Below are 27,948 nucleotides of genomic sequence, written 5' to 3'. Positions count from 1 at the left end.
CCACGCTGCCACTGAAAGCGCTTCGACCTCGTCCGTCCGTCCGCTCTCTGAGCTTCCCGTGCACGTACGCCCACCCGTTCCGTTTTCTCTGGCTGGCAGCCTGGCGCCACCCCACCTGTCCACTTCCTCGACTCGGCGACGAGAGTCCCGCTCCCCGGACCCGTTTTTCTGTGTGCTTCTTCCCAAATCAAACAAACCAAAAACCCCTCCTACGCCACCCGGAAAGCGCGCCGAGGCGGCACCGCACCGCGGTAGTAGAAGACACGGGACGCGCCCCGCGGCCTCGCTCCCCTCACTTTCTCCGCGCCATCCACGGCCCCCCGCCCTCCTGCTCTCCCTCTCCGCAATGGTGACGCCCTCGGCCGTGGGCGCAGCGTGCCTCCTCCTCGCGCGGGCCGCCGGGCCGGGCCGCGGCGATCGGGCGCGCCCGCGCCGGCTCCAGCGCGTGCTGCGCCGGCGGTGCGTCGCGGAGCTGAGCAGGGAGGGTCCCCCGCCGCGCCCGCTGCCACCCGCGCTGCTGGCGCCCCCGCTCGTGCCCGGGTGCTTCCTCGCGCCGCCGCCCGTGCCCGACGCCGGCCTGGGGGACCTTGGTCTCGAACCTGAAGGTAAAGTGCATCAGCCAAATCCTGCGTACTGCTGATTTTCAGATGGTTGCTGATCGGTTCGTTCAGCACGAAATGCGTTTGACAAGTTGGGTAAAATTTTGAAGGGTTAATGTGTGCTGATTGATCCCTGTTAGTATTAATCGGGTACACATGATCACTAGTACCGTGTAAAATAATCGAAACCCGTATTTCGGGGCACACCCGTGGAAATTTTGAGGTGTCTGTATTGGATCATGAGCCGATGGGGTTCAGGGTGGCGTGTACCTCGGCATGATGGCCGTGCACCGCAGCAGAGGTTTCGGGAGGCGTGCACGTGGTTGGATCTGAGCAGTAGCATATGCTTGGATATTTTGTAGGAAGAGGAATGGGGCTAACTCAACTCTCACTCACTCAGGTGACACATATGTCCTTGGAAGTAGGGGAAAATTGACGAGTTTGTCTCTTCCTTGCCTTGGTGGTGTGATTGTAACCCATGTTGCAAGTAGCTGTTCCACGGAATATGCTATTAGAAAGTTGGGGTATCATATCAGTCCGTGTGGTAAGCTGACTTTACTGAAGTAGCACTAAAAGTGATCACCTAGCTCCATTTTGTGAGACCGACGTGGAATACTCCAGTTTTTGTCAGTGATAGAAACGAGATGGAGTTTTTTTTTTCATATATATGGAGGAAAACCCTGCTTTTATAGAAAGCATATAAGCCCCTCCACAATGTTGTGCATGAGTGGTGCTTAAAGAGGAGAGAGAACATCTGGGCATCACTTCCCACGCTGTGGCTCACGGTGCCAATTCTTAGCGATGCCAACAAAAACGGGAGGGATGCAAGTACTTGCTCCGCTGCCCAGCCGGTGCCCAGTTCTTAAAAAATATTTTTTGTTGCTCTTTGGCCTCACCTTGGTGACATACGTGTACGGCTTGCTGTCCTGGACAGCTTGTTACTTTATTAGGCGTGGGCCCCAAGAGGTTTGATGGCATTGATTCCTGTATATAGAACATTGCAGCCATCTAAGCGTCGATGCCTACTCCGTGACGTGGTTTTTCAATTTTTCTCTAGCATTACTCCACACTGTGGAGGGCCTAAGTGGACGAGATGGAGCTTTCAGTGCGTATAAATGGTGTCCAATGCCAATAGCTGCTGGTTTAGTTGCAAATGAGCTGAGAATGTATCTTAGGACCCTTAATTATCAGACTCTTCCCTGTCCCATTTTCTTGTGAAGGGCCATATGCACCTTGTCACTGTCAGTCCCATGGTACCATCTTGTGCTTTGCCGTTCACTGGACTACAGTTGCAGTTTTGTACAAATCTATTCTTTTGGCTACTTGTGGGATATTTATTGATGTTCTGTCGGTCCACCTTTCTCTCTTCTTTGGACCACAGCTCTACTTTGTTTTATTTGTCTCTGACCATACATTTGAATTGTTTAGGAAAATAGTGAGCATCTGGCAACCTGAATTTGTCATTTAGCTGAGAACAGAATGTTAGTTGGACCATTCTTATCGCTGCTAGAATTGTTTTCCATGATGAAGTTAGAATTCTATCTTCTGTTACTCTGACCTTGACACATTTTTTAATCCTTCATCTCATATACAGGGATTGCTGAGGGTTCCATCGACAACACAGTAGTTGTGGCAAGTGAGCAAGATTCTGAGATCGTGGTTGGAAAGGAGCAAGCTCGAGCTAAAGTAACACAAAGCATTGTCTTTGTAACTGGCGAAGCTTCTCCTTATGCAAAGTCTGGGGGTCTAGGAGATGTTTGTGGTTCATTGCCAGTTGCTCTTGCTGCTCGTGGTCACCGTGTGATGGTTGTAATGCCCAGATATTTAAATGGTACCTCTGATAAGAATTATGCAAATGCATTTTACACAGAAAAGCACATTCGGATTCCATGCTTTGGCAGTGAACACGAAGTTACCTTTTTCCATGAGTATAGAGATTCAGTTGACTGGGTAGGTATCCAATCACCTTATTGTTTCTGATCAAAATTAATAACTGACTACCATTTAGTCCTATGTGCTTCTTGACATGTACACGTTCTGATGTTACTTCTGTACTTCCATGTTGTTTGCCCAGTAGTCTTTAGCATCCCAATTCCCAAACAGCATATAGTATTTTCCAGATTAAAATGAAGAGAAATATTTGATATGATGTATCGATGAAAGTAGCACACTTGTGTCTATGGTGCTAAAGTCTTATGCATCTATGGTTGCACATTTGTATTTGCAACAATGGTAGTGAGTGAAGATCACACTAGATGATAAAACAAACAATCATATGTACAAGGTATCAGAAAACTTTCCAAAAGCTTGCTTTGCATTGACAGATCATGTTCGTTGATTTCTGCTGTTTCTAGGAGTGTCTATTTGATATATGTAATGTTTTTTTGTCTTATATAACTGGTGATTGAAGAATTCTTATTTGTGTTCTATTTATCTTTTGGTTTTATGTCAATTGTTTAGGTGTTTGTTGATCATCCCTCATATCACAGACCTGGAAATTTATATGGAGATAAGTTTGGTGCTTTTAGTGATAATCAGGTAAGAAGCTTGTTACGTTAAAGCTCCTATTTGATCAGTTTAAGTTCTGTCAAAAAATTGATTGAGTGCTATATATCTTTGCAGTTCAGATACACGCTCCTTTGCTATGCTGCATGTGAGGCTCCTTTGGTCCTTGAATTGGGAGGATATATTTATGGACAGAATTGCATGTTTGTTGTGAATGATTGGCATGCCAGTCTAGTGCCAGTGTATGTTGTGGATCTACTCATCTGAATCCTTCATGTCTACACCTTTATTTTGCAGTGCATGCCACATTACTTTAACATTCTTTGATTCTTTTTTCATGTATGTTCAACTTCATCTGCGTATATATTTATGGAAATTAAGAAAACATTACAGTTGGCAGTTCCAAGGAGCTTATCAGTTATTTAACACTTAGGCAACTTATTCTGGTGATTCTAGTTCTTAGTCCATCAGCTGCATACTCTGAACCATCGCTTGAACTTATCAGCCCGGCTTATCAGCCATAGTACAATATTTTTCTCTCACAACAAAACAGCATCAATCGGCTTATCAGCCGCAAAAACCATCAGCGGAACAGCTATTCCAAAACAGAAACACATGTTGTCGCATTGAAGCATTGCACATGAGTACTGTGAAATGACAATCATTTAGTTTCTAGAGACTGATTTATGCGGTAAACAATAAAACCTCATCCTTTATGTTGGCCTGATAAAGACTGGCACAGCACCAAGCATACACAATGAACAGAAGAGTTCATTAGTAGTCTTGCATCACATTGTTGCCATGCAACAAGCTGGAATACCTTTGAGCTTCCTTACGATGCTTCATCTTGTGCATGTCTATCCTTATTCGTACCTGTCAAGTATATAGTACATAGCTCTAGTCTGGCCCATAAGGTCCATGGCCCAGGTGCCTATTGTATACATATGTATGTGTATGTAAAGACTAGAGATGAGACACAGGACATATACTTGACAGTACCCAGTGTTGCTGGACTAGCTTTGCCAAATACATATCTGTATTTCTGTATCTCAAACAGCAGTTTGTAGTTCAGATATGTTATTTGAGTTTTCTTTTAACTTGATTTCACCACACCAAGAATATTCCTTGGTATTACTACAGATGGTATTTCCCATGTTCTGGGTATCGGCATGGTTTTACTTCTAACCTTTTATCTGTTATAGATGTAAGGATACTTGTTTCGCACAACAATTGCTGTTGTGGACTCAGTCTGTTTGCAATGCAATCTTGTGTTATTTCTTTCATAATGTATGTTCTTTGAAGAAATCAACATTGTGATTACTGCATATTTTCTTCTTCTTAATATAATGATATGCAGCTCTCCTGCGTGTTTGTGAAAATTACTGTATATTTTCATTCTCTTCCCTGTTTTACCGCTTTAAAAAAAATGTTAGGTAGCTGTACTATGCTGCTTTAATAATGGTATGGTCCTACATCAGTGGTCTATTCTTAGATTTGATGTCCCTTGCTGGCATGGTCTTTGTGGCTGTGCATGTTGTGCTTTTACTTATGTTTTGACAGTTAGTACATAAGTGTGATGATCAAGCGGGCATGATGTAGGCTATGTTACATGGATACGTCCCTGAAGCCACGTATCACGTATCCGATACGTATCGGATACGGATACGTGTCCGATACGCTCTGGATACGTATCCTCGGAGTATCCGATTTTTTATTATTTTCGCAAATGTTGGATACGCCGTCAGATACGTATCTGGCCTGCCGATACGGCCCAGCCATGAACAGAGTGGAGGCCGTGCAACACGAAGGGGAGCAGAAGGAGATGAGTCCTGCGCGGGCAACGTTGCTCGCGTGCTCGCGTCGGCCGCCGAGCCGCTGTCAATTCGGGCAACGCCGCCGGATCGACCCCGCCGCCATCGATTCGACCTCCGCCGCCGCTGATTGGAGCTCCGGCACCGTGGGATTCGACCTCCGCTGCCGCTGATTTGAGGTCCGCCACCGCCGGATCGACCTCTGCTGCCGTCGATTCGAGCTCCGCGGCCGCCGAATCGACGCTCTGACGCTGCCGGAGCGAGCTGCGAGACGAAGCAAGGCAGGCAGCGGCAAGGGATCCAAGCAGAGCTTCAATCGCGGGCGAGGCGAGGAGAGGCAAGCGGGTGAGGCGAGGCGACCAGCGGCAAAGGATCCAAGCAGGCTCGAGGTTGCTCACAAGCGGAGCGGAGGTGGTGTGCCATGGAGCAAAGGGCGGACGGGGATGCGGGCGGTGGAGCAGATGGGGATGGGGTGCGGGGAGCAGAAGCTGCTGTGCGCCTGTGCGAGAGCTGAACTGGAGACGGATGGGTGGCAATCGATGGAATGGTTTGGTTGTTGGACAGGGCACTGGTACTACGTATCACATATGGTGCTTAGATGGGCCGTGGGCTTTCCTAAGACAATGGTTGTCAGACCTGCATTATTATTATTTTTATTTTATTTTTTAAATAGTAAACGTATCCGCGTATCAGGTTTCTTAGAAAATTGCCGTATCCGTGTATCCGTATCCTTCCGATACCGATACACGTATCCGTATCCGTGCAACTTAGGATGTAGGTGTCTTACGAGTTGGGACACATTAGTGCAATTAGAGGTTAATGGACTAATGAGCTTCATCTTATTGTTTGTCATGAATATGATTTAGCTGTTTAGATAATACTTCTTTCTTTTGACGTGTTTCACATGGTTTGCTGTTCGCTGTCAGTCAGCTGTTTCACTTTGAATTGAAGTGCAATTTTAGACATGTACTCTTTATTGTTTCCTTGCTTTGGTTTCACAATGCTAAATTAGTTTTCATTATGTAATCCGTTTCATCCTAACCTTGATTTTGTTTGTTTCAGCCTTCTTGCTGCGAAATATAGACCATATGGTGTTTATAAAGACTCCCGCAGCATTCTTGTAATACATAATTTAGCACATCAGGTTTGAGCTCATCATTTTGTGTTGTCTATACATAGCTTGGCAGCACAGTTTACTCAAACCATATGTTATCTCATTGTGGTAGGGTGTAGAGCCTGCAAGCACATATCCTGACCTTGGGTTGCCACCTGAATGGTATGGAGCTCTGGAGTGGGTATTCCCTGAATGGGCAAGGAGGCATGCCCTTGACAAGGGTGAGGCAGTTAATTTTTTGAAAGGTGCAGTTGTGACAGCAGATCGAATCGTGACTGTCAGTAAGGTGATATTACATATGTCATTTTTCTTTGATCTTTTAAAAGCTATTCTCCCTTCAATTTAGGTGTTGCTTGTCTTCTCTCTTCATTTTATGTTTAATTTCTAGGGTTACTCATGGGAGGTCACAACTGCTGAAGGTGGACAGGGCCTCAATGAGCTCTTAAGCTCCAGAAAGAGTGTATTAAATGGTAGCCATATTCATTTTAATTTGCTCTGTTCTTCAACTACTTCATGAAAACAAGCAAGTCAGATGATAAAAGTTAATTCAATATGCCTCTATACTGCAGGAATTGTAAATGGAATAGACATTAATGATTGGAACCCTGCCACGGACAAATGTATCCCTTGTCATTATTCTGTTGATGACCTCTCTGGAAAAGTGCGCTGACAGTTCTCTAAAGCATCTGTATATCCATTAGGATGATTGCCTCCTATGTTTATTCTTTGTTTCTCATTTCTTTCACTTATCCTTTTTATCTGATATTGTTGGTTTAGGCCAAATGTAAAAGTGCATTGCAGAAAGAGCTGGGTTTACCTATAAGGCCTGAAGTTCCTCTGGTTAGATATTGATGCTTTAGACATGAATTTTTTATTTGAAAGAAATAATATGGATCAATTTATTAACTTAATTTACAGATTGGCTTTATTGGAAGATTGGATTATCAGAAAGGCATTGATCTCATTCAACTTATCATACCGCATCTTATGCGGGACGACGTTCAATTTGTAAGTCCTGATTCTTCTCCATTATTGTAAGCTGTAAAGTGAGTTAAAACCATCATGTGGGGGAAAAGGTTCAGGATAACTGTGGAACTGGTGAGGTGCACCAGCAGCTGTGATGACAGGTTTCTTATCTTTAGAAATCAACTAGGATTCTGAGCTGTGTTAGCTACTGAGCAACATGTTAAGGTTCAGAAGAGGGTGTGTACTTTCAGTCCAGGTTGACTTAGTTACCACTTAGCAGCCTTCTTTGGCAACACCTCTAACTCAAAGTAGGGCCAGAAAGCTAGTACTGGGTAGATCAATATATCAAAATAGTTTTCTCATCTATGCACTTTTCTCATCTCAGCTTGGTTGCCATGCACCTCCCAGATGTAACTCTACTTGTGACACATCCTGCCTCTACCAGGGCTTGGCAAAGCGTGCAAATATATTGGGGATAGTATAGTACAGCACATCAGATTTGGTAGTATGACAGTTATTACAGATACGAGATGTGGTTGTTACTTTCAAGTTTCAACTTGGACGAGTTACAGGTGGTTTTTTTGTGTTATCTAATTACAGGTGGAATTAAATCAGTATTTGAGGTGCAAATCTATCACTCTTTATTAACATGTGTCTGCAAGTTTTAAGAGGATTTCTTAACTTTCCTAATGTCCTTAGATTAAATCGCTTTCTCCAGTTCCAGCCCTTCTCATTCTTTATTTCTTTTTCTTGATTCTTAACCACTTTTATTAGTTGGCATAGGCGCGTAGCTGCCCAGTGCTACTGTAGTAGCTTGAATACTTGCTTGTAGGTGTAGAATAGAGAGAATCACCACACACCCAAAGTGGGTGGGGAGCCTTTCATATATAGGGCCAATTAGGCACACATGGTAAGTACAAATATAGGAGGCTATTACCTGTACAAGGAAGCTATCCTAATGTAAGGAAACTAGGCTATACATAGCAAGTAGCCTATCTAGGGGATCTCTCTAATGATCCGGATATATACATATCCTAATACCCGCCCGCAGTCACAGTGGGAGAATCACGGACGCACAGACTGGTTCGGAAATCAGTGAAGAGCTGGACGGGTAGACCCTTGGTCATGATGTCTGCGAATTAGTGCGCGGAAGGAACATGAAGAACTCGGAACTGTCCTAGAGCAACCTTCTCGCAGACGAAGTGGATGTCGATCTCGATGTGCTTCGTGCGGCGATGGTGGACGGGGTTGGCAGTCATGTAGACGGCGCTCACGTTGTCGCAGTAGACGACCGTCGCACGCAGGATCGAGATGTGGAGTTCCTGGAGCAGCTGACGGAGCCAGCAGCACTCGGCCACCTCATCTCTTTTACATACTCGAGGTTGTATTGTCATCAATCACCAAAAAGGGAGAGATTAAAAGCATCTAGGCCCCTAGTTGGGTTTCTGAAAGGTCCTAATGGCTAAGGGGGAGGTGAATAGCCTAATAAAATTTCTACAACAACACTTAACAAAATGGTTAGACAATTATGAGACAAAGCAAGTGTTGTGCTAGCCTACTCAAAATGCAAGCCACCTACCACAATTCTAGTTAGATAGTGTTGATTCACACAAGAGCTATGACACTACCCTATGTTAGTGTGCTCTCAAAGGCTAACTAAAGAGCCACACCAACCAACCAAGCAAGCTCTCACAACTAGCTACACTAAAGAGCTTGTCAACTAGTTTGCGATAATGCAAAGAGAGTGATCAAGAAGATTATACCGTTGTAAAGATGAATGAACCAATCAATCACAAGGATGAATAACAATGAAGACCAATCACCTCGGAATCAAAGATGAACACAATGATTTTTTATCGAGGTTCACTTGCTTGCCGGCAAGCTAGTCCTCGTTGTAGCGATTCACTCACTTGGAGGTTCACGCGCTAATTGGCTTCACACGACAAACCCTCAATAGGGTGCCGCACAACCAACACAAGATGAGGATCACACAAGCCACGAGCAATCCACTAGAGTACCTTTTGGCTCTCCGCCGGGGAAAGGTCAAGAACCCCTCACAATCACCACCCTCCGCTCAACGATCCTCGCTGCTCCAAGCCGTCTAGGTGGTGGCAACCACCAAGAGTAACAAGCAAAATCCGCAGCGAAACACGAACACCAAGTGCCTCTAGTTACAATCACTCAAGCAATGCACTTGGATTCACTCTCAATCTCACTATGATGATGAATCAATGATGGAGATGAGTGGGAGGACTTTGGCTAAGCTCACAAGGTTGCCATGTCAATGAAAATGGCTAAAGATGTGAGCCACAGCCGGCCATGGGGCTTAAATAGAAGCCCCCACAAAATAGAGCCGTTGTACCCCTTCACTGGGTACTCTGCGCTCTGACCGGATGCTCCGGTCCACTTGACCGGACCCTGGGCTCAGCGTCCGGTCCACAGATGGACGCCACGTGTCATCGCCTTCAAACGCTGTTCATCAGATTCCAACGGCTATGACGCTGACCGGACGCTCCGGTTAAAACTGACCGGACGCTGGAACCTCAACGTCCGGTCGAGTACAGTAAGGGTCGAAACCTGGTTTTTCTCGACCGGACGCGTCCGGTCCACCTCGACCGGACACAGCCAGCGTCCGGTGGTAAACCCTAGCCACTGTACCGACAGTCAACGCGACCGGACGCAGGCAATCAGCGTCCGGTGCTTCTGGATTCAGCGTCCGGTCACTGGACCGACGCTAGCATCAGCTCTGTTCTCACTTCTATCTTCTCCACCTTTGTTCCAATGTGCCAACCACCAAGAATTTGTATCCGGCGCAATAGAAAATATGCATTTCATTTTTCCGAAAACGCCGAAAGAGAGGGACCCAAACCCATCTCAACTCTGCACACACCACCTCCTATGTAGATGTGCCAACACTACAAAGTGTATCACCTTGTGCACAAGTGTTAGCATATTTTCACAAATATTATCAAGGGTGTTAGCACTCCACTAGATCTTAAATGCATATGCAATGAGTTAGAGCATCTAGTGGCACTTTGATAACCGCATTCCGATACGAGTTTCACCCCTCTTAATAGTACGGCTATCAAACCTAAATATGATCACACTCTCTAAGTGTCTTGATTACCAAAATAAAATAACCCCTACAAGTTATACCTTTGCCTTGAGCTTTTTGTTTTTCTCTTTCTTCTCTTCAAGTTTAAGCCCTTGATCATCTCCATGCTATCACCATTGTCATGTTATGATCTTCATTTGCTTCTCTACTTGAAGTGTACTACCTATGTCATGATCACTTGATAAACTAGGTTAGCACTTAGGGTTTCATCAATTCACCAAAACCAAACTAGATCTTTCACCAGCGCGTCGCCAACTTTGTAGACGAACAGGGAGGCATCGGACTTGGAGGGGGTGAAGCTGATGCTACGGATGAACATGTTGAAGCGCTGGTTCCAAGCACGCGGCGCCTGCTTGAGTCCATACAAGGACTTCTGCAGCAAGCATACAGAGTCAGGGGCAGCGGGGTCGACGAAGCCGAACGACTGCTCGCAGTAGACCGTCTCGTCGAGGTGGCCATGAAGGAAGGCGTTCTTCACGTCGAGCTGGCAGATAGGCCACTCCCGAGACGCAGCGATGCTGAGGATAGTGCGGATCGTGGCCGGCTTGACCACCGGACTGAATGTCTCATCGTAGTCGACGCCGGCCTGCTGGGAGAAGCCACGGACGACCCAGCACGCCTTATGCCGAGCGAGGGAGCCATCGGCGTGAAACTTGTGCTTGAACAACCACTTTCCAGTGACGATGTTCGCACCAGGCGGGCGAGGCACGAGGTGCCAAGTGCCATTGTCGAGCAGCGCCTTATGTTCTTCAGCCATCGCAGCGCGCCAATTGGGATCGGCAAGTGCGCTACGATAGTTCGCCGGGAGGGGCGAGGCAGTGGAGGCGGAGAATCCGAAGCGCTCGATGGTGCGGAGACTGTCGGTCTGTGAGCGCGTCACAGGTCACGCGGCAACCCAAGAAGCTGCTGCACCAGGGCCAGCAGCGGTTGCTGGTGCTGCTGGAGGCGCAACAGGGGGCACCAGTGGTGCTTGTAGCTGTAAGCCCTGCTTCCCAGGCACATTTAGTGCTTTTAAGTTTTTTAGCTAATCTATGTCATTAAGTCCTTGGGTAGCTCAAGAGGTGTGCGGGTACCCAGGCAGGTTTCCTGTCTAGTAAAAGCTCTAGTGAGCTATATGTAATCAATGCAGTTCTTATCCTATATATATATATTGCAATGCAGTCATCTGGGTGACAAAGCCCTGGCTGATTATTGCTCTGTTACCTCCAACAATTGGTATCAGAGAATAGGTTAGACACCTTCTCACCTTCTCATCTTCTCCATGACGTCAACCTCCTCTGAGCGCCGGGCTAGGAAGACCAAGGGAGCCACTGAGGGCGAGCTGGGCGACCCCTCTGGCAGGTCTGCGCGCCTGAAGGCAGCAGAGGAGGCGGCGGCGCTGGCTGTCGAGGCGGCACAGCAGGCTGCAGCAGCCGCGGAGGCGGCGGCCAGGACAGCGCAGGAGCTGCGGGTGGAGATAGCAGCAGAGAAGGGAGATGAGGAGGAGGAGGAGGAAGAAGAAGAAGAGGAGGACCGGAGGAACCGGCGGCCACGGACTCCGCTGCGGGACAGGCGCCGTTCGCAGTCACCACTGCGTGACCGAAGGCGTCGTGGTGGTGGTCGCTATGAGTCGCCGCATGGCAGGGTGGTCTACCGCGATTCCGGCAGCGGCACATCATGGCCAATGCTAGACAAGACCAATTATTATGAGTGGAGCCAAACGATGAAGCTCAGGATGCAGGCGTGCGACCTCTGGGAAGCTGTCCAAGGAGGCCCAGTGCAGTTTCGCGACGACAGGCGAGCTCTGGAGGTGATCGTCGCTGCTGTGCCCAAGGAGTTGGGGCTCCCGCTCCTCGATAAGGCGACGGCAAAAGAGGCATGGGATGCCATCGCTGCGACTCGTATCGGTGTGGACAGGGTCCGCCGAGCGACGTTGCAGCGACTGCGTCGGGAGTGGGAGAACATTGACGTCAAGCCTGGCGAGCCGGTGGAGGATTTTGCCCTGCGGCTGTCAACTCTGCACCAGCAGCTGGTGCTTCATGGAGACAGGGACATCGATGAGGCGCGTGTCGTGGAAAAGTTTCTGCGCACGGTGCCAACCAAGTACGCGCAGATCGTCGTCGCCATTGAGCAGTTCCTCGACTTCGAGGTGCTCACGCTTGAAGAGGTGACAGGAAGGCTCAAGGCGGTGGATGACCGTGAAGCGCAAGCTGTGACAGAGCCGGTGTTCATCAACGGCAAGCTGCTGTACACTGAGGAGCAGTGGCGTGCGCGTTTGAGGAAGGAGAAGAAAGGCGCAGAAGAAGCTGGCAGTTCTGGTTTCAAGAACCAGCGCGGCGGTGGCGGAGGACGCAGCTGCGGAGGTGGACGCGGACGGGGCAGAGGTGCTGGCCGTGGCAGCAGACGTGGAGAAGGCAATGGCGCCGGCCGTGTTGGCCCCAACACGTGCCTCAACTGCCATCAGGAAGGGCATTGGGCGCGTGAATGTCCCCAGCCGCGCCGTGATGGAACAGAGCGCGGCGGCGGGGGAGGAAATCGTGGTGGACGCGGTGGCGAAAACCATGGAGGAGGCCGTGGCGGCGGTAACCAAGCTGGGCAGCAAGGAGGACATGAAGGGCGTGCCCAGTTTGCTGAGTGTGAGGAAGATGCAGCTCTATTTCTGTCTCACGGCTTCATTGAGATGGAACAGAGCACGCCGGAGCTCAACTATACAGCACAGCGCGTTGAGTTCTTTGAGCCACGTGCGCGTGCTTATCTGGGAGCAGATGATGAAGAGATGGCTGGCGGCTGGTACCTTGATTCAGGCGCAACACACCACATGACTGGGCAGCGTAACCTGTTTTCAGACCTGAATACGGACGTTCAAGGCACGGTTCGGTTCGGGGATGCGTCCAAGGTGGAAATCAAGGGCGTTGGCTCAATTGTTTTTGAAGCAAAGACTGGTGAGCATCGTGCTCTTCATGGAGTTTATTTCATTCCGGCATTGAAGAACTCGATCATGAGCCTCGGTCAACTTGATGAGAATGGCTCAACGGTGGTGATTGATGATGGAGTACTGCGGATTTGGGAACGCAGCAGCGGCCGCCTACTGGCCAAGGTGAGGCGTGGCGCGAACCGGCTGTATGTACTGCATATGAAGACAGCACAGCCAGTGTGTCTTGCTGCGCGCAGGGATGAGGAGGCGTGGAAATGGCATGAGCGTTTTGGGCATCTGAATTTTGAGGCCCTGCGGAGGCTTGGCAAGGAGAAAATGGCAAGAGGGATGCCAAAGATCGATCATGTTGAGCAAGTGTGTGACACTTGTGTCACCACCAAACAGAGGAGGCGATCATTTCCTGCTGCAGCAACATATCATGCTCAGGATCACCTTGAATTGGTGCATGGTGATCTCTGTGGGCCAGTTACACCAGCAACTTCGGCAGGTAATCGCTATATTCTGCTGCTTGTAGATGATGCCACACGATTCATGTGGGCAGTGCTGCTGTCATCTAAGGATGCTGCAGCAGATGCTATCATAAAGGTGAAGGCTGCTGCAGAGGTGGAGAGTGGGCGTAAACTGAAAGTTCTGCGCACAGATAATGGAGGAGAGTTTACTGTTGCAGAATTTGCTGCTTATTGTGCCAATGAAGGAGTCAAAAGGCATTACAGTGCTCCTCATTCACCACAGCAGAATGGCGTGGTGGAGCATAGAAATCAAACCGTGGTGGCCATGGCACGTGCCTTACTCAAGCAGCGCCAGATGCCAACCAAGTTTTGGGGGGAGGCAGTGATGACTGCTGTGCATATTCTGAATCGGTCACCAACCAAGGCTCTAGGTGATGTCACTCCCTATGAAGCATGGCATGGCCGAGCACCCACTGTTGGCCATCTGAAGGTGTTTGGTTGTGTGGCATATACTCGCCGTTTGTCTCAGCTCAGGAAACTTGATGATCGTGGTGAAGCTGGAGTATTTATTGGCTATGCTGAAGGAGCCAAAGCCTATCGAGTTTTTGATCCAGCATCTCAGCGTGTACGTGTCAGCCGAGATGTGGTTTTTGATGAAGGAAGAGGTTGGGATTGGACATCACCAGCAGCAGGTACGTCTGGGGCAGCTGGTAGTGATTTTGTGGTGGAATTTCCTTGGGAGGAAGAAGTCCCTGGAGCTGGAGGTTCAGTGCAGTCACACTCATCTCCTCAGCCCCATTCTGCCTCACCTGAAGCTTTTCCAGCAGCAGAATTGGTGCTTGATGCAGGAGAAGAGGTGTCTGAGACATCCAGAACGCCTTCACCACCACCAGCTCCAGCCAGCCCACAAGTGGAGCACGTGACTCCCTTGGAAGATGATGAGGAACGGCTGGACACTTATCACAACGACGAGCAGCTGCGCTATCGTACCATAGATGGCATATTGGGCGGGGAACAGGAAGTTCCGCCGCTGGCGCAGCGCTTGTTCGCAGAGCTCCACCTCACCCACTCTAGGGAACCCATTTCTTATGCAGAGGCAAAAGATGATCCTGCATGGCAGGCAGCAATGAAAGAGGAGCTGCGCGCTGTTGAGCGCAATGGCACCTGGGAGCTTGTGTCTCCCCGAGCTGGCCATCGGCCAATTTCTCTAAAATGGGTCTACAAGCTGAAGAAAGATGAGAAAGGAGATGTGGTCAAGCACAAGGCTCGGCTTGTTGCTCGTGGGTTTGTGCAGCAAGAGGGTGTTGATTATGAGGATGTGTTCGCTCCTGTTGCGCGCATAGAATCAGTGAGACTGTTGCTTGCTCTAGCTGCCTAGGAAGGATGGACTGTTCATCATATGGATGTCAAGTCAGCTTTTCTAAATGGAGAGCTCAAGGAAGAAGTATATGTCCAGCAGCCACCTGGGTTTGCTATTCCTGGGGAAGAAAGCAAGGTATATCGCCTGCACAAAGCTTTGTATGGGCTGAAGCAGGCACCCAGGGCGTGGAACGCTAAGTTGGACTCTACTCTGAAGGAAATGGGGTTCAAACAGAGCAAACATGAAGCAGCAATTTATAGGAAAGGTTCAGAGGGCTCAGTGTTGCTGGTTGGGGTCTATGTTGATGATCTGATTATCACTGGAGCAGTCAAAGATGAAGTAAAGGCTTTCAAGGAAAGGATGAAATCCACCTTTGAGATGAGTGACTTGGGTTTGCTCAGTTTCTACCTTGGCATTGAAGTACAGCAAGGCAAGAATGGGATCACCATGAGGCAGACTCACTATGCCAAGAAAATCCTAGAACTGGGAGGCATGTCTGATTGCAATCCAGCAGCTACACCAATGGAAGAGCGCCTGAAGCTCAGCAAGCATAGCACTGCCAAGGAGGTGGATCCAACTCAGTATAGGAGGCTGGTTGGAAGCTTGAGATACCTGGTTCATACCAGGCCTGATTTGGCTTTCTCAGTGGGCTATGTGAGCAGATTCTTGGAGAAACCGACCACTGAGCACCAGCAAGCAGTCAAGAGGGTGCTGAGGTACTTGGCTGGAACATTGGACTATGGTCTGTAGTTCAAAAGAGCCCCAAATTCTGCTAGGTTTGTGGGCTACTGTGATTCAGACCTAGCCGGTGATATTGACTCCAGCAAAAGCACAACAGGTTGTCTGTTCTTCTTTGGCAACAGCTTGGTCAGCTGGCAATCTATCAAGCAGAGGGTGGTGGCTTTGTCTAGTTGTGAGGCTGAATATATGGCTATGACTTCAGCAGCAACACAAGCCCTGTGGCTGTCAAGATTGTTGGCTGATCTGTTGGGAAGAAAGGTGGAGACTGTGGAACTGAGGGTTGACAACAAGTCTGCAATTGCACTTGCTAAGAACCCTGTCCTCCATGACAGGAGCAAACATATCAGAGTTAAGCAACATTTTATCAGGGATTGTATTGAAGAAGGCAGCATCAGGACTGAGTACATCCCTACAGCTGATCAATTGGCAGACATTCTCACTAAGGCTTTGGGCAAGGCCAAGCTTGAAGATATGAGAAGCAGAATTGGCATCAAGCATATCAAGAAGGGTTGAAGCAGGTCTTAGGGGGAGAACTGTAGCTGTAAGCCCTGCTTCCCAGGCACATTTAGTGCTTTTAAGTTTTTTAGCTAATCTATGTCATTAAGTCCTTGGGTAGCTCAAGAGGTGTGCGGGTACCCAGGCAAGTTTCCTGTCTAGTAAAAGCTCTAGTGAGCTGTATGTAATCAATGCAGTTCTTATCCTATATATATATATTGCAATGCAGTCATCTGGGTGACAAAGCCCTGGCTGATTATTGCTCTGTTACCTCCAACAGTGCTGGAGTTGCAGCGGGTGCCACTACTACGACCATAGGAGCTGCTGCTTGGTCGGTCGGCGCTGTAGGAGGCTGTGCACGACGAGTGTAGACAGCGCCGAAGCGCTGGCCGCCCAGCTGGGGGCCGCCTGCAGGAGGAGCCAGGGGGCCCAGCTGGAGAATGGCCGGGTGCTGGAGCTCCGGGGACTCGTCCATGCTAGAGGTGGGAGCTGTAGGGCCAGCGAGCAGCAGAGCGGTGGGCGCAGGTGCCATTGAGGAAGATAGTCCCTGCATCAGGAAATCAAGTGAAGACGGCATGGAGGCCGCCGATGGTGCTGCCGAGAAGGGGAACACCAATTCATCAAAATTAACATGGCGAGAGATGATGATGCGCCGAGTGGACATGTCGAGGCAGCGATACCCTTTGTGAGAAGATGGGTAGCCAAGGAAGACACAGGGTGCTGAGCGAGGGGCTAGTTTATGGGGGGAGGTGGCAGTGAGGTTTGGATAGCTGAGGCATCCGAAAACTCAAAGCGAGGAGTAGTCAGGGAGTGTTTTGTGAAGAAGCTGATATGGTATATTGTTTTGTATGGAGGAGGATGGTCGCCTATTGAGGAGGAAAGTGGCAGTGGCAAGAGCCTTAGCCCAGTAGGGAGGAGGCATGGACGCATGAAGAAGCATGGTGCGAATGGTGTCATTTGTGGTGCGAAGCATGCGTTCAGCCTTGCCATTCTGTGGAGAGGTATAGGGACATGAGAGGCGTAGCGTAATGCCATGGCTAGCGAGGAAGGAGGTGGTAGCATGGTTAACGAACTCAATCCCATTATCAGCTTGGAATGATTTGGGTGTGGCGCCAAACTGTGTTTGAGCGTAGGCAATGAAATCGACTATGTGGCGGTGCACCTCGGATTTGTGACGAAGTGGAAATGTCCAGCAATAATGGGAAAAATCATCCAGGAGAACAAGATAATATTTAAACCCGGAGGTGCTAAGGACCGGGGACGTCCAAACATCACAGTGAACTAAAGCAAAGGGAGCAGTGGTCACAGAAGTAGAATGACTAAATGGGAGCCGAATGTGCTTGCCAAGTTAACAGGCATGGCACAGAGATGATGGGCTCTTATTACAGGAGATGACCGACATGCTCTGTAGAGTGGCGAGGCTGGAAGGACCGGGGTGACCAAGGCGGTGGTGCCATAGCGATGAGGTGATGGCGATGCTGCAGTGGTGTGCTGGTGTGGAGGGGAAGGTGTAGAGGTCGCCACCACTATTGTAGCGAAGAGTCATGCGCCCCGTCTATTGGTCCTTGACAGAAAAACCAAAGGCGTCAAATTCAATAGAACAATCATTGTCACGTGTGAATTGACGAACGAAAAGAAGATTGCGCACGAGGGCCAGCGCAACCAGAACGTTAGTGAGGCGAAAAGTAGAGTCAGGAGAAGACAGTGTGGAGGTGCCACGACATGTAATAGGGATGGTGCTGCCATTGCCAGCCGTGATGCCAGAGGCAGGAGGGGGGAGACGGGACAGAAGTATACCATCCGAGGGCGTCATGTGAGTTGTGGCGCCGGTGTCGAGGACCTAGGGGTAACTATTGCTCTGATACCATGTAGAATAGAAAGAATCACCACACGCCCAAAGTGGGTGGGGAGCCTTTCATATATAGGGCCAATTAGGCACACATTGTAAGTACAAATATAGGAGGCTATTACTTGTACAAGGAAGCTATCCTAATGTAAGGAAACTAGGCTATACATAGCAAGTAGCCTATCTAGGGGATCTCTCTAATGATCCTGATATATACATATCCTAATAGTAGGGGCTGTTCACATTGGTTCTCAATGGGCTACCACGTGGAGATGTGGAGCTGCCGCTGCTCTGGCGTAAGGGGTTGGCTAAACATAGAGCCTGAAATGCTAAGAGAAACTTGCTTAATCCTGATAAGAGGAATTTCATCAGTGATCCCTAAACTTGTCCCAGATTCTTATCCACATACAAAATCTCTGGAATAATATATTTGATACCTTAAACTTGTCCATGGTTTTTAGGTAGGTCCAAACATGTCCAAACCAGCCTCAACTGCCTATATAGCATTTAGTATGCCACTGTGCACCCAGTGGAATCCTCGACTCTAATGCATATGATTGGTTAGAGAAGCTGTACCCCTAATAATTCTTGGTTTAGAGCATTTTCCGGGAATTCCTTAATGTGACTATCTATTAAACAATATTTGTGAAGTAGTCAACAAGTAAATACTGCTTCCTCCGTTCCAAAATATAATTCACTTTGGTTTTATCCCAACTTCCCAAGTGAAACCTCTCTAACTTTGACCAAGTTTATAGAAAAATACACTGACATCTATAATATCAAATTACTTTCATTAAACTCTTCATGAAATATGTTTTGATAGTGAATTTATTTGAACTCGTAGATGTTAATATATTTTTCTAAAAACTTGGTCAAAATTATAGAAAAGTAAACTATAATGAACTCATAGATGTTAATATATTTTTCTAAAAACTTGGTCAAAGTTATAGAAAAGTAAACTATAATGTGGAACCGAAGCAATATATATGCAGATTTGACCCACATGACTGCCAAGCATGGTGGCATGCAAGCCAGGGCTGATTTGGACCCGTTTGGACCTATCTGGAAACCATGACAAAAGTTGAGGTGCCGAATGTGCAATTTGAGACTCTGTGGACAAAGACGAGAACGTGGGAGAAGTTTATGGACCGTTGCTGGAATTGGCTCTTTTATATCAGTTTATTTACTAATGGTGCTAATATTTAGTACTTTGCTTAAGAAACTTGTATGAAAAAGAGGCACCATGGTTCCCTTTGGCCTCCTACATTCTCCTTCCTGGAATACTGAATAACATCTTCTTGCATTCTTGGATGCGCACACATCTTCTTTTTTAAGTAGCTCACTGGTAGATGTGAGTTGGAGAACTTGAGCCATGCCCTTATCCTTCTCACAAGTGTTTGCTTATCACTTCCAACTGAAGGCTCATGAATGGCATGGGTCGAACTTCGGAGTGGATTTAGAAGTTGAGTTGTCTTTCGAAGCTGAGAGCAAATATGTCTCGGGATTGATAGATTGATTATCAAGAGTACAGGATACAATATATATATATATATATATATATAGGCAAGGATCCGGAGGGTTTATAGAAACACCCAATCAACGGTGATTCTTGCCTTATCAATCTAACTTAACCCCTAAGGCACTAGCCGCATGGGCCTTAACACCAGGCCCATAACAGCCCTATCAGGCGCCTATGCTAACACGCCCCCATAGTCGAATCGTCAGCCACTCTGCGCGTTTAGACTGGACCTAAACTCCGTGAACACTGAGGTAGGCAGCCCCTTGGTGAAGATGTCTGCATATTGCGAAGAGGTGGGAACATGCAGAACACAAAGGTCACCAATGGCGACTCGCTCCCGGACGAAGTGAAGATCAATCTCGATGTGCTTGGTGCGCTGATGTTGCACCGGGTTGAAGGTCATGTAGACTGCACTGATGTTGTTGCAGTACACCAGTGTGGCGCGCCAAAGAGGGGCATGCAACTCTAGGAGAAGCTGGCGTAGCCAAGTTGCCTCTGCAACTCCGTTGGCCACCGCGCAATATTCAGCTTCAGCACTTGATCTTGATACTGTGTTCTGGCGCTTGGAGGATCAAGAAACAAGATTGTCATCAAGGAACACTGCATAGCCCGAGGTGGACTTGCGAGTGTCCGGACAACCAGCCCAATCAGCGTCGGTGTAGACGACAAGATCAGTCGAAGTGGAAGGTCGCAGCAGGAGACCGAGGTGGAGTGTGCCTCGAACATAGCGAAGAATCCGCTTTAGAGCAGCGAGGTGAGGCTTCCGAGGGTCGTGCATGTGAAGACAGACCTGTTGAACGGCATATGCAATGTCTGGGCGGGTGAATGTCAAGTACTGAAGGGCTCCAGCCAGACTGCGGAAGTTGGTAGCATCAGACACAGGGGCCCCCTCAGCGGCAGCAACCTTAGGATGGGTGTCCACTGGAGTAGAGCATGGCTTGCACTCAGCCATTCCAGCGCGATCGAGGATATCCAGCATGTACTGTCGCTGTGAGAGCAGGAGTCCATCACCACTTCACTGAACATGCATGCCGAGGAAGTGATGTAGTTCACCAAGATCTTTCATGGCGAATTCTCGCTGAAGTGCTGAGATGATCCACCGAAGAAGGTCTGATGATGAAGCTGTGAGGACAATGTCGTCAACATATAGCGACAAGTAGGCTGTGTCGGAACCACGCTGGTAGACGAAGAGTGAGGTGTCTGACTTGGCTTCAACAAACCCAATAGACAGCAAGAAAGTAGCCATTCGACTGTACCAAGCACGAGGAGCCTGCTTCAGGCCATAGAGTGATTTCTTCAGAAGGCAGACAAAATCTGGATGAACTGGATCTTCAAACCCGGATAGCTGCTGGCAATACACCGTCTCAGTCAAATTGCCAGGAAGAAAGGCGTTCTTCACGTCTAGCTGGTGAATGGGCCAGCGACGGGAGAGCGCCAAGGATAGCACCGTACGAACGGTAGCCGGCTTCACCACAGGGCTGAAGGTTTCATCAAAGTCCACACCGGGCCGCTGGGTGAAACCACGAAGGACCCAACATGCCTTGTACCGCTCGAGGGAGCCATCAGACCGGAGCTTGTGCTTGAAGATCCACTTCCCAGTGACAACATTGGCCTGGGGCGGACGGGGCACAAGATCCCAGGTGTGGTTCTGTAGGAGAGCACTGTGTTCTTCCTCCATAGCCACTCGCCAATTAGGATCAGCAATAGCGCTACGGAAGGTCTTCGGCACCGGAGAGAGCGGCACAGCATGGTAGGCAGCAGGCATACGGAAGCCGCTCTTCGAACAGGTGCCCATAGAGTGCTGGTTGGCCACCGGAGGGACAGCAACCGCGCCCTTGGGCAGCGGGGCGGCTGCTGCAGGGACCGATGAAGAGGCCACCGGCAGCGGGGCTGGTGCTGCAGGAACCGGTGTAGGAGCCGCTGGGACGACCGGTGGAGGTTGCGGGCAACGCGAGTAATGGTACGTGAAGTCGCGGGTCGAGCGAAGCGGTGGAAATCCTGGTGGAGGCCCGCGGGGCGCCTGAGGAGGCGCGGGAAACCCTGCGGACTGCGCAGGGGACGTCGAGCCGGCGCGCAGCGCGGGCGGGACGTACAGCAGCTGCGAGGACGTGCTGGCCGGTGCTGGGGCCGCGCGTGGCGCGGGAGGGCTTCCTAGCGCCTGCACCGTGGCCGCGCGTGGCGCGGAGGGGGTCGCCGGTGACTGGAGCGCAGGCGGGATGTAGAGCGCCGTCACCGGGATGTTGTTAGCAGCCTCGGGCGCCCCAGGCACAGTCACAGAAGGACTGGCAGGGGCGCTGGTGTCACCGGGGAGTGCCCCAAGCTCGGCCACACGAGGACCGGCAGGGGCAGCAGGAACATCGGAGGTGCTGGGAGACATGCCTGCAGGAAACAATGTGTGCGAGGGTCCAATAGGAGCTGGCACAACATCATCAGTAAAATCAAGAAACTCGAGTTCCGCTGGATTACTGGGACCATGACGCTCAGCAAAGGGAAAGGCCGTTTCATCGAAGATGACGTGCCTGGAGATGAGAACTCTATTGCTGGAGAGGTCAAGGCAGCGGTATCCTTTATGGTGGGCGGAGTAGCCTAAAAAGACACATAGAGCAGACCTAGGAGCGAGTTTATGAAGAGCGGTGGCGGACAGGTTGGGGTAACACTTGCAACCAAAGACCCGAAGATGATCATACGTAGGCAGCTTTGCGAATAGTGCAAAGTGAGGCGTAGAGAACTGGAGAGTCTTGGTAGGTAATATGTTGAGGAGGACAGTGGCAGTGGAGAGGGCCTCCACCCAATAGGAGGGAGGCATGGACGCCTGAAAGAGCAGTGAGCGAACAACATTATTAATGGTACGAATAATGCGTTCAGCTTTACCGTTCTGAGGCGAGGTGTAAGGGCAGGACATGCGAAGATGAATGCCCTGAGCGAGGAAGAAGTGGTGAGTGCTTGAATTGTCGAACTCTTTCCCATTGTCGCACTGGACAGATTTGACACGTGTGTCAAACTGAGTGGAGACGTGGGCGAGGAACTGGGCCAGCGTGCTGAAAGTGTCAGATTTGAGTCGCAGAGGAAATGTCCACAAGTAATGAGTGTAGTCATCAAGTATAACCAAGTAATATTTATAACCAGAAACACTGACAACCGGGGAGGTCCACAGATCACAGTGAATAAGATCAAACTTGCTAGACGCACGAGAGGTGGACGAATAAAAGGGCAATCGAACATGATGACCTAACTGACAAGCATGACACAAATCTGAACAATCACTAATATGACGCGAGGTGCTGGACACAAGCTTGGACAACGCCTCATGGCCGGGGTGGCCAAGTCGCCGGTGCCACAGCGGGGAGGAGTCCTGGGCGACAAGGGAATGAGCTGGAGGTAGGCGCAGGGGGTATAGCGGGCCAGAGCTATTGCACCTGACGATCTCGGTCCGGGAGGGAAGAACCTTCACAGAACAACCAGCGGAGTCAAACTCCACAGAACAATTATTGTCGATAGTAAATTGGCGAACAGAGATGAGATTCTTAATAAGTTGTGGTGACACAAGAACATTATTAAGACGTAAAGAGGAGGACAACTCTGTGGAGCCAGTGGCGGTGACAGGCATGATAGAACCATTACCTACGACAATAGATGAAGGAGTAGGATACCGCAAAGGAAGAATATGTGAAAGAGAGGAGGACTGAGAGGTCATGTGGGAGGTAGCACCTGAGTCGAAGTACCAGTCACTGGACGGAGGTGGAGTCAGGGACATGGTATTGAAAGCGGAGGCAAGCGCCGTCGGATCCCAGGAGGGAAGGCCGGCCACGGGGCTGTAGTACCCGGGGGCGACCCAGTGTGCGGCGCCGTCGGGTGCAGCGGCAGCAGCCTGGCTGTGGGTGACGAGCGCCTGCTGCTGCTGCTGCGCGAGGAGCGCCTGCTGCTGCGCCTTCTGCTGTTGCGCCTATAGATGAGGGGGCATCGGGATCGGCGCCAGCAGAGGGCAGGGGCCTCCGGGCCACATCTGGATGGTGCCCGTCCAGGGATTGTAGTAGCTGGGCCAGCGTCCACCGGGAGCAGGCTGCTGCTGCTGCTGGACGGTGGGCTGCTGCTGGTTGTGACCAGCAGAGGGGCGCGGCCCCTGGCCATCGCCACCGCCTTTGCCGCCGCTGCGCTTGTTGTGGCGATTGTTGGAGGACTTGGAGCCACCCCAGCGCTACCGGAGCCCGAGCCGAAAGACGCAGGGGCGGTGCTATTCGCCGTAGAGGTAGCAGCGAGAGCGGTGGCAGGAGCATCCTTCCTGTTCTCCAAGGTGAGTTCCTCAAGGATGAGGTCGTCGCGTGCCTCCAGGAAGGAGGGGAAGGGACGTGTGCGACGGAGGAGGGTGCCGACGTGGCTGAAACGCTCGTTGAGACCGCGAATGACGTTGAGGACAAGGGTCCGGTCAGTCACGGCCTCGCCGAGGGCGGTGAGATCGTCCGCCATCTTCTTCAACCGGCGACAGTAATCGGTGACGGAGAGGTCGCCCTGGACGAAGTTCCAAAAGCGCGTCTCCAGGTGGATGGAGCGAGCCTCCCGGTTGCCAAGGAACTGAGACTCGACGGCAAGCCAAGCATGGCGTGCGGTGGAGCCTTGGGCAGAGATGATCTCCGCCAAGTCGTCGGTGAGGGTGGCGATGATCTAGGCCTTGACGACGCAGTCCATCCGATCCTAGGTAGGAGAGATAGGGACTAGAGGCTCCGCGTGGACATGATCCCGAAGGGAGAACTTGCCAAGGATGAGCAAGAACTGATCACGCCAGCGGTTGAAGTTGCCGGAGTCGACGTCAAGGACCGTGGTGACGTGATTGCGGATGTTGTTCACGGCGACGGCCTGGGAGTGGAGCTACAGCAGAGCCACGGCCTCATGATGGAGGAGGGCGGCGCGTAGATCGGTAGGAGGTGGAGGAGGGCCGCCAGGGGTCGCGCCAGAAGATTCTGGTGGCGTCATGGCGGCAGCAGCGGCCGCGCGCGCCTGGGCCGCGCGAGCCAGGGCGGAGCTGGCGCCCTGAGCGGCCTCGTCGCGGGCCTTCGCGGTGGCGGCAGCTTCCTCCTCGGCCTCCTGAGCGCGGGCAAGGGCTGCGTCCCGGGCGGCCACGCGTTCGCGCTCGATGCGCTGGGCGTCAGCAGCGGCAGCGTTGGCGCGCTCCTCTGCGGTGCGCTGGGCGATGGCGTCGTCCTGGATGGTGGCAGAGGAGGCGTCGGTGACCCTAGGAGAGGAGGGAGGGGTAGGCGACATGGTGCAGGGGAGGGTGCAGAACGGCAAAGAGAAGCCGGCACGGGGGAGGGTGGACGCGCGGAGGCAGCGGAAGAGAGGTCCCCTGACCTAGGCGTCAGATACCATGAGAGCAAATATGTCTCGGGATTGATAGATTGATTATCAAGAGTACACGATACAATATATATATATATACATAGGCAAGGATCCGGAGGGTTTATAGAAACACCCAATCAACGGTGATCCTTGCCTTATCAATCTAACTTAACCCCTAAGGCACTAGCCGCATGGGCCTTAACACAAGGCCCATAACAGCCCTATCAGGCGCCTATGCTAACAGAAGCCTACAACTAGAGTGTTTTGACCTATGAAACTTTTCTTCTTATTTAATGTAGGTCATGCTTGGATCTGGTGACCCAGAGCTCGAAAACTGGATGAGATCTACAGAGTCGAACTTCAAGGATAAATTTCGTGGATGGGTTGGATTTAGTGTTCCAGTTTCCCACCGAATAACTGCCGGGTATGCAACAGCATGTTGTTAAAACCTCACTTGACATCTTATAAGTACATTTTATACTTGGGATATTGATCTCTCCTTTTTTGTGCAGCTGCGATATATTGTTAATGCCATCCAGATTCGAACCTTGTGGTCTGAATCAGCTATATGCTATGCAGTATGGCACAGTTCCTGTTGTCCATGCAACTGGGGGACTTAGAGTAAGACAGCCATCCTATAATACTGACTTGTTATATTAGTACCAAGGTAGAATGTTTTTTCACCTATTTTGTTTGTTGAACAGGATACTGTGGAGAATTTCAACCCTTTCGGTGAGAATGGAGAACAGGGTACGGGGTAAGTAAAGCTTCATTTAAACATTTGCAGTTCCTTCTCTCTTTTTTTTTCAGCTGGATTCTGGAATCAATTGAATGCTTACAGTGATTGCAGTAGTTTGCTCCATTCATCAGTGAACTCCTGATCAATTTTTACTGCATACACATATTTTGCAGGTGGGCATTCGCACCCCTAACCACGGAAAACATGTTGTGGGTAAGTTTCCATCAAACTTGAATTCTGTTAGGAACTTACGATCTTGATCATAGTATGTGATTACAATGACCCTTATAATTTATGGATGAAACATTGCTGAACTCACTTTGTGCTAACAAACCGTCTAGCCAATTCTAATAACAAAGGCACAAAGCATGCAATTGGTTTTATGGTAAAATGAGTTTTATTGTTATCTTGTGTTGGTATATGGGAACTTTATTAAAAAGAAAAATAATCTAGAAAGAACTCCTCTAGCTTCTGGCCTTCATCACAAACTAAACTTTTGGCAGCAGCATATTATAGGACTTGGGCTCCTGGGGGAGTTTTGGTCTTTGGAGCTTCTGGGAGCAGTAAAAGCTGCTATAAGCTCCACTTTACAAGGCCTAGGTGGTGTTGTAAATAATAATAAATAGGCAACCAAATTTGAGTCAAGGAGGACTCAACCTGTGTGATGACTGTATACCCGGCTATCCGCACCTCCCATCAACTGATCTATGGCAAGTTGGAATTAGTGGGAAATCGAAGCCTGAAGCATATACATTCACCCCTGGTTCTAGACTGACTTGTGTCAGGTGCAGGATGTGAATTTACATGTCCGGTATGTGTTTATGAGGTGATTACTCCCTCTGTTTATAAATATATGACGTTTGGGACAACCTATTGAGTTCAAACTTATTAGCCTGTCCTAAACATCATATATTTTTAAAATGGAGTATTAATTAGTTCTGCTTTTACTTTGGCCAATATGTTATCGAACCAAGCCTGGAAATTACTCTGTCCGGTCTGGAGCTGTCATTTCCAACAACAAAACTGAACTGCAATTAGTAATACCTCCATCCAGGACTGATAGTAGTATTTTGATAAGGGAAAAGTCAGATTTTACAAATTTTGGCCAACAATTACTCAAATTATATGCAAGTTTAGGGCATAAAACTTGCATAAGTAGATTTGTATTCAAAAGTGCATCTAAGATAATATTGACTTTTCTCTGTATAGAATAACAGAGATAGAAGGGAAACACCACACACCCAGTGTAATGTGGGGGGGTGACCTTGATATATATAGCCAATAGAGAGGTGGGGAGGAAGGAGGCGGAAGTAGAAGGTCCGGGATCTAATTGATCTCGGTCTGTGATACCATATAGAATAACAGAGATAGAAGTGAAACACCACACACCCAGTGTAACGTGGGGGGGGGGGGGGGGGTGACCTTGATATATATAGCCAATACATGGCAGCTTATATGCAATACATGGCAGGTGCTAATCATACTAAATATAGACTTGCCTAATATATACTTTCCTAATGTACATATCTATCACTCTGGTCAAAGTACTCCTAACATTCATGGAGTATAAACTGTTTGAAACGTCAGGTTTTCCTGACTAGAGGGAGTATCAATTACAGAAGCTAAGTTTCTTATGAAACAATTGAAGGGCAATATAGGGAGTTTATGCACAGGTGGTTTCAGGATCAATTTGTTTACTGTTTATCACCAGATTGCAGTGATATTTTTTACCCAGCAACAGTAAAACTAAACCACTATTCTACTGTATTATGGGGCAGAACATTTCATAATTGGATTTTGATCCTTGTTTTGCAGACATTGCGAACTGCAATTTCGACATACAGGGAACACAAGTCTTCATGGGAAGGGCTCATGAAGCGGGGCATGTCAAAAGACTTCACATGGGACCATGCCGCTGAACAATATGAACAAATCTTCCAGTGGGCCTTCATCGATCGACCCTATGTCATGTAAAAAGGGGACAACAAGTGGTGTGTCCTTAAAGATCTTCAGTTCTTCGTCCTATAGTAAGCTGAAGGATGAGAAGACCCCTGTACGTTACATGGAAGGCAGACCGGCTGTTGGCTCCATCGCTCCGATGTCCAGGTCAGCCTTACGGCGCCTGCTGCTTTGGCTGGTTTGTCTCAAAGAAAGGACCGTGATGCAGTGAGGAGTCCAGTTGAACGACAGTTTTGAAGAATAAGAAGGGGATGCTGGAAGCAGTCGTGCAGGCAGCCTCACAGTGATACATATGGAACAAAATGGAGTCAGTTTCTGCTACGCCACTCACTGTTTACCTTTAGAGTATTACCCATGTTGTTCTTTGCTGGTTAGGACTGATAACTTAATGACTCATTAGAAAACCATGCCTCGTTTTTCTTGACCAAAGTGGCCACTTCTGTGCATTCTTGGCCGTTTACTAGAGATGGGCATTGTTGATGATG

At 49.2% G+C, this 27,948-nt stretch overlaps 1 protein-coding gene and 1 pseudogene across 1 annotated transcript; one reads left to right on the top strand and one right to left on the bottom strand.

The window, feature by feature from the left end:
• The first annotated feature begins 204 nt into the window (after nucleotides 1-204).
• LOC136519812 (starch synthase 1, chloroplastic/amyloplastic-like) lies at nucleotides 205-27,615 on the top strand. The gene is made up of 15 exons (XM_066513186.1): nucleotides 205-605; nucleotides 2,194-2,549; nucleotides 3,060-3,137; nucleotides 3,222-3,346; nucleotides 5,978-6,059; nucleotides 6,142-6,315; nucleotides 6,418-6,499; nucleotides 6,599-6,690; nucleotides 6,807-6,869; nucleotides 6,948-7,037; nucleotides 25,065-25,189; nucleotides 25,278-25,386; nucleotides 25,470-25,522; nucleotides 25,678-25,717; nucleotides 27,320-27,615. The coding sequence occupies exons 1-15, from the start codon at nucleotides 347-349 to the stop codon at nucleotides 27,476-27,478; spliced, it is 1,887 nt and encodes a 628-aa protein (XP_066369283.1). The 5' UTR covers nucleotides 205-346; the 3' UTR covers nucleotides 27,479-27,615.
• On the bottom strand, nucleotides 19,834-20,680 carry LOC136519818 (uncharacterized mitochondrial protein AtMg00810-like; annotated as a pseudogene).
• Nucleotides 27,616-27,948: the final 333 nt, after the last annotated feature.

The sequence above is a fragment of the Miscanthus floridulus genome, chromosome 18, assembly GCF_019320115.1.
Source record: "Miscanthus floridulus cultivar M001 chromosome 18, ASM1932011v1, whole genome shotgun sequence".
Classification (NCBI taxonomy): domain Eukaryota; kingdom Viridiplantae; phylum Streptophyta; class Magnoliopsida; order Poales; family Poaceae; genus Miscanthus; species Miscanthus floridulus.
This window is presented reverse-complemented; position numbering and strand designations above follow the sequence as displayed.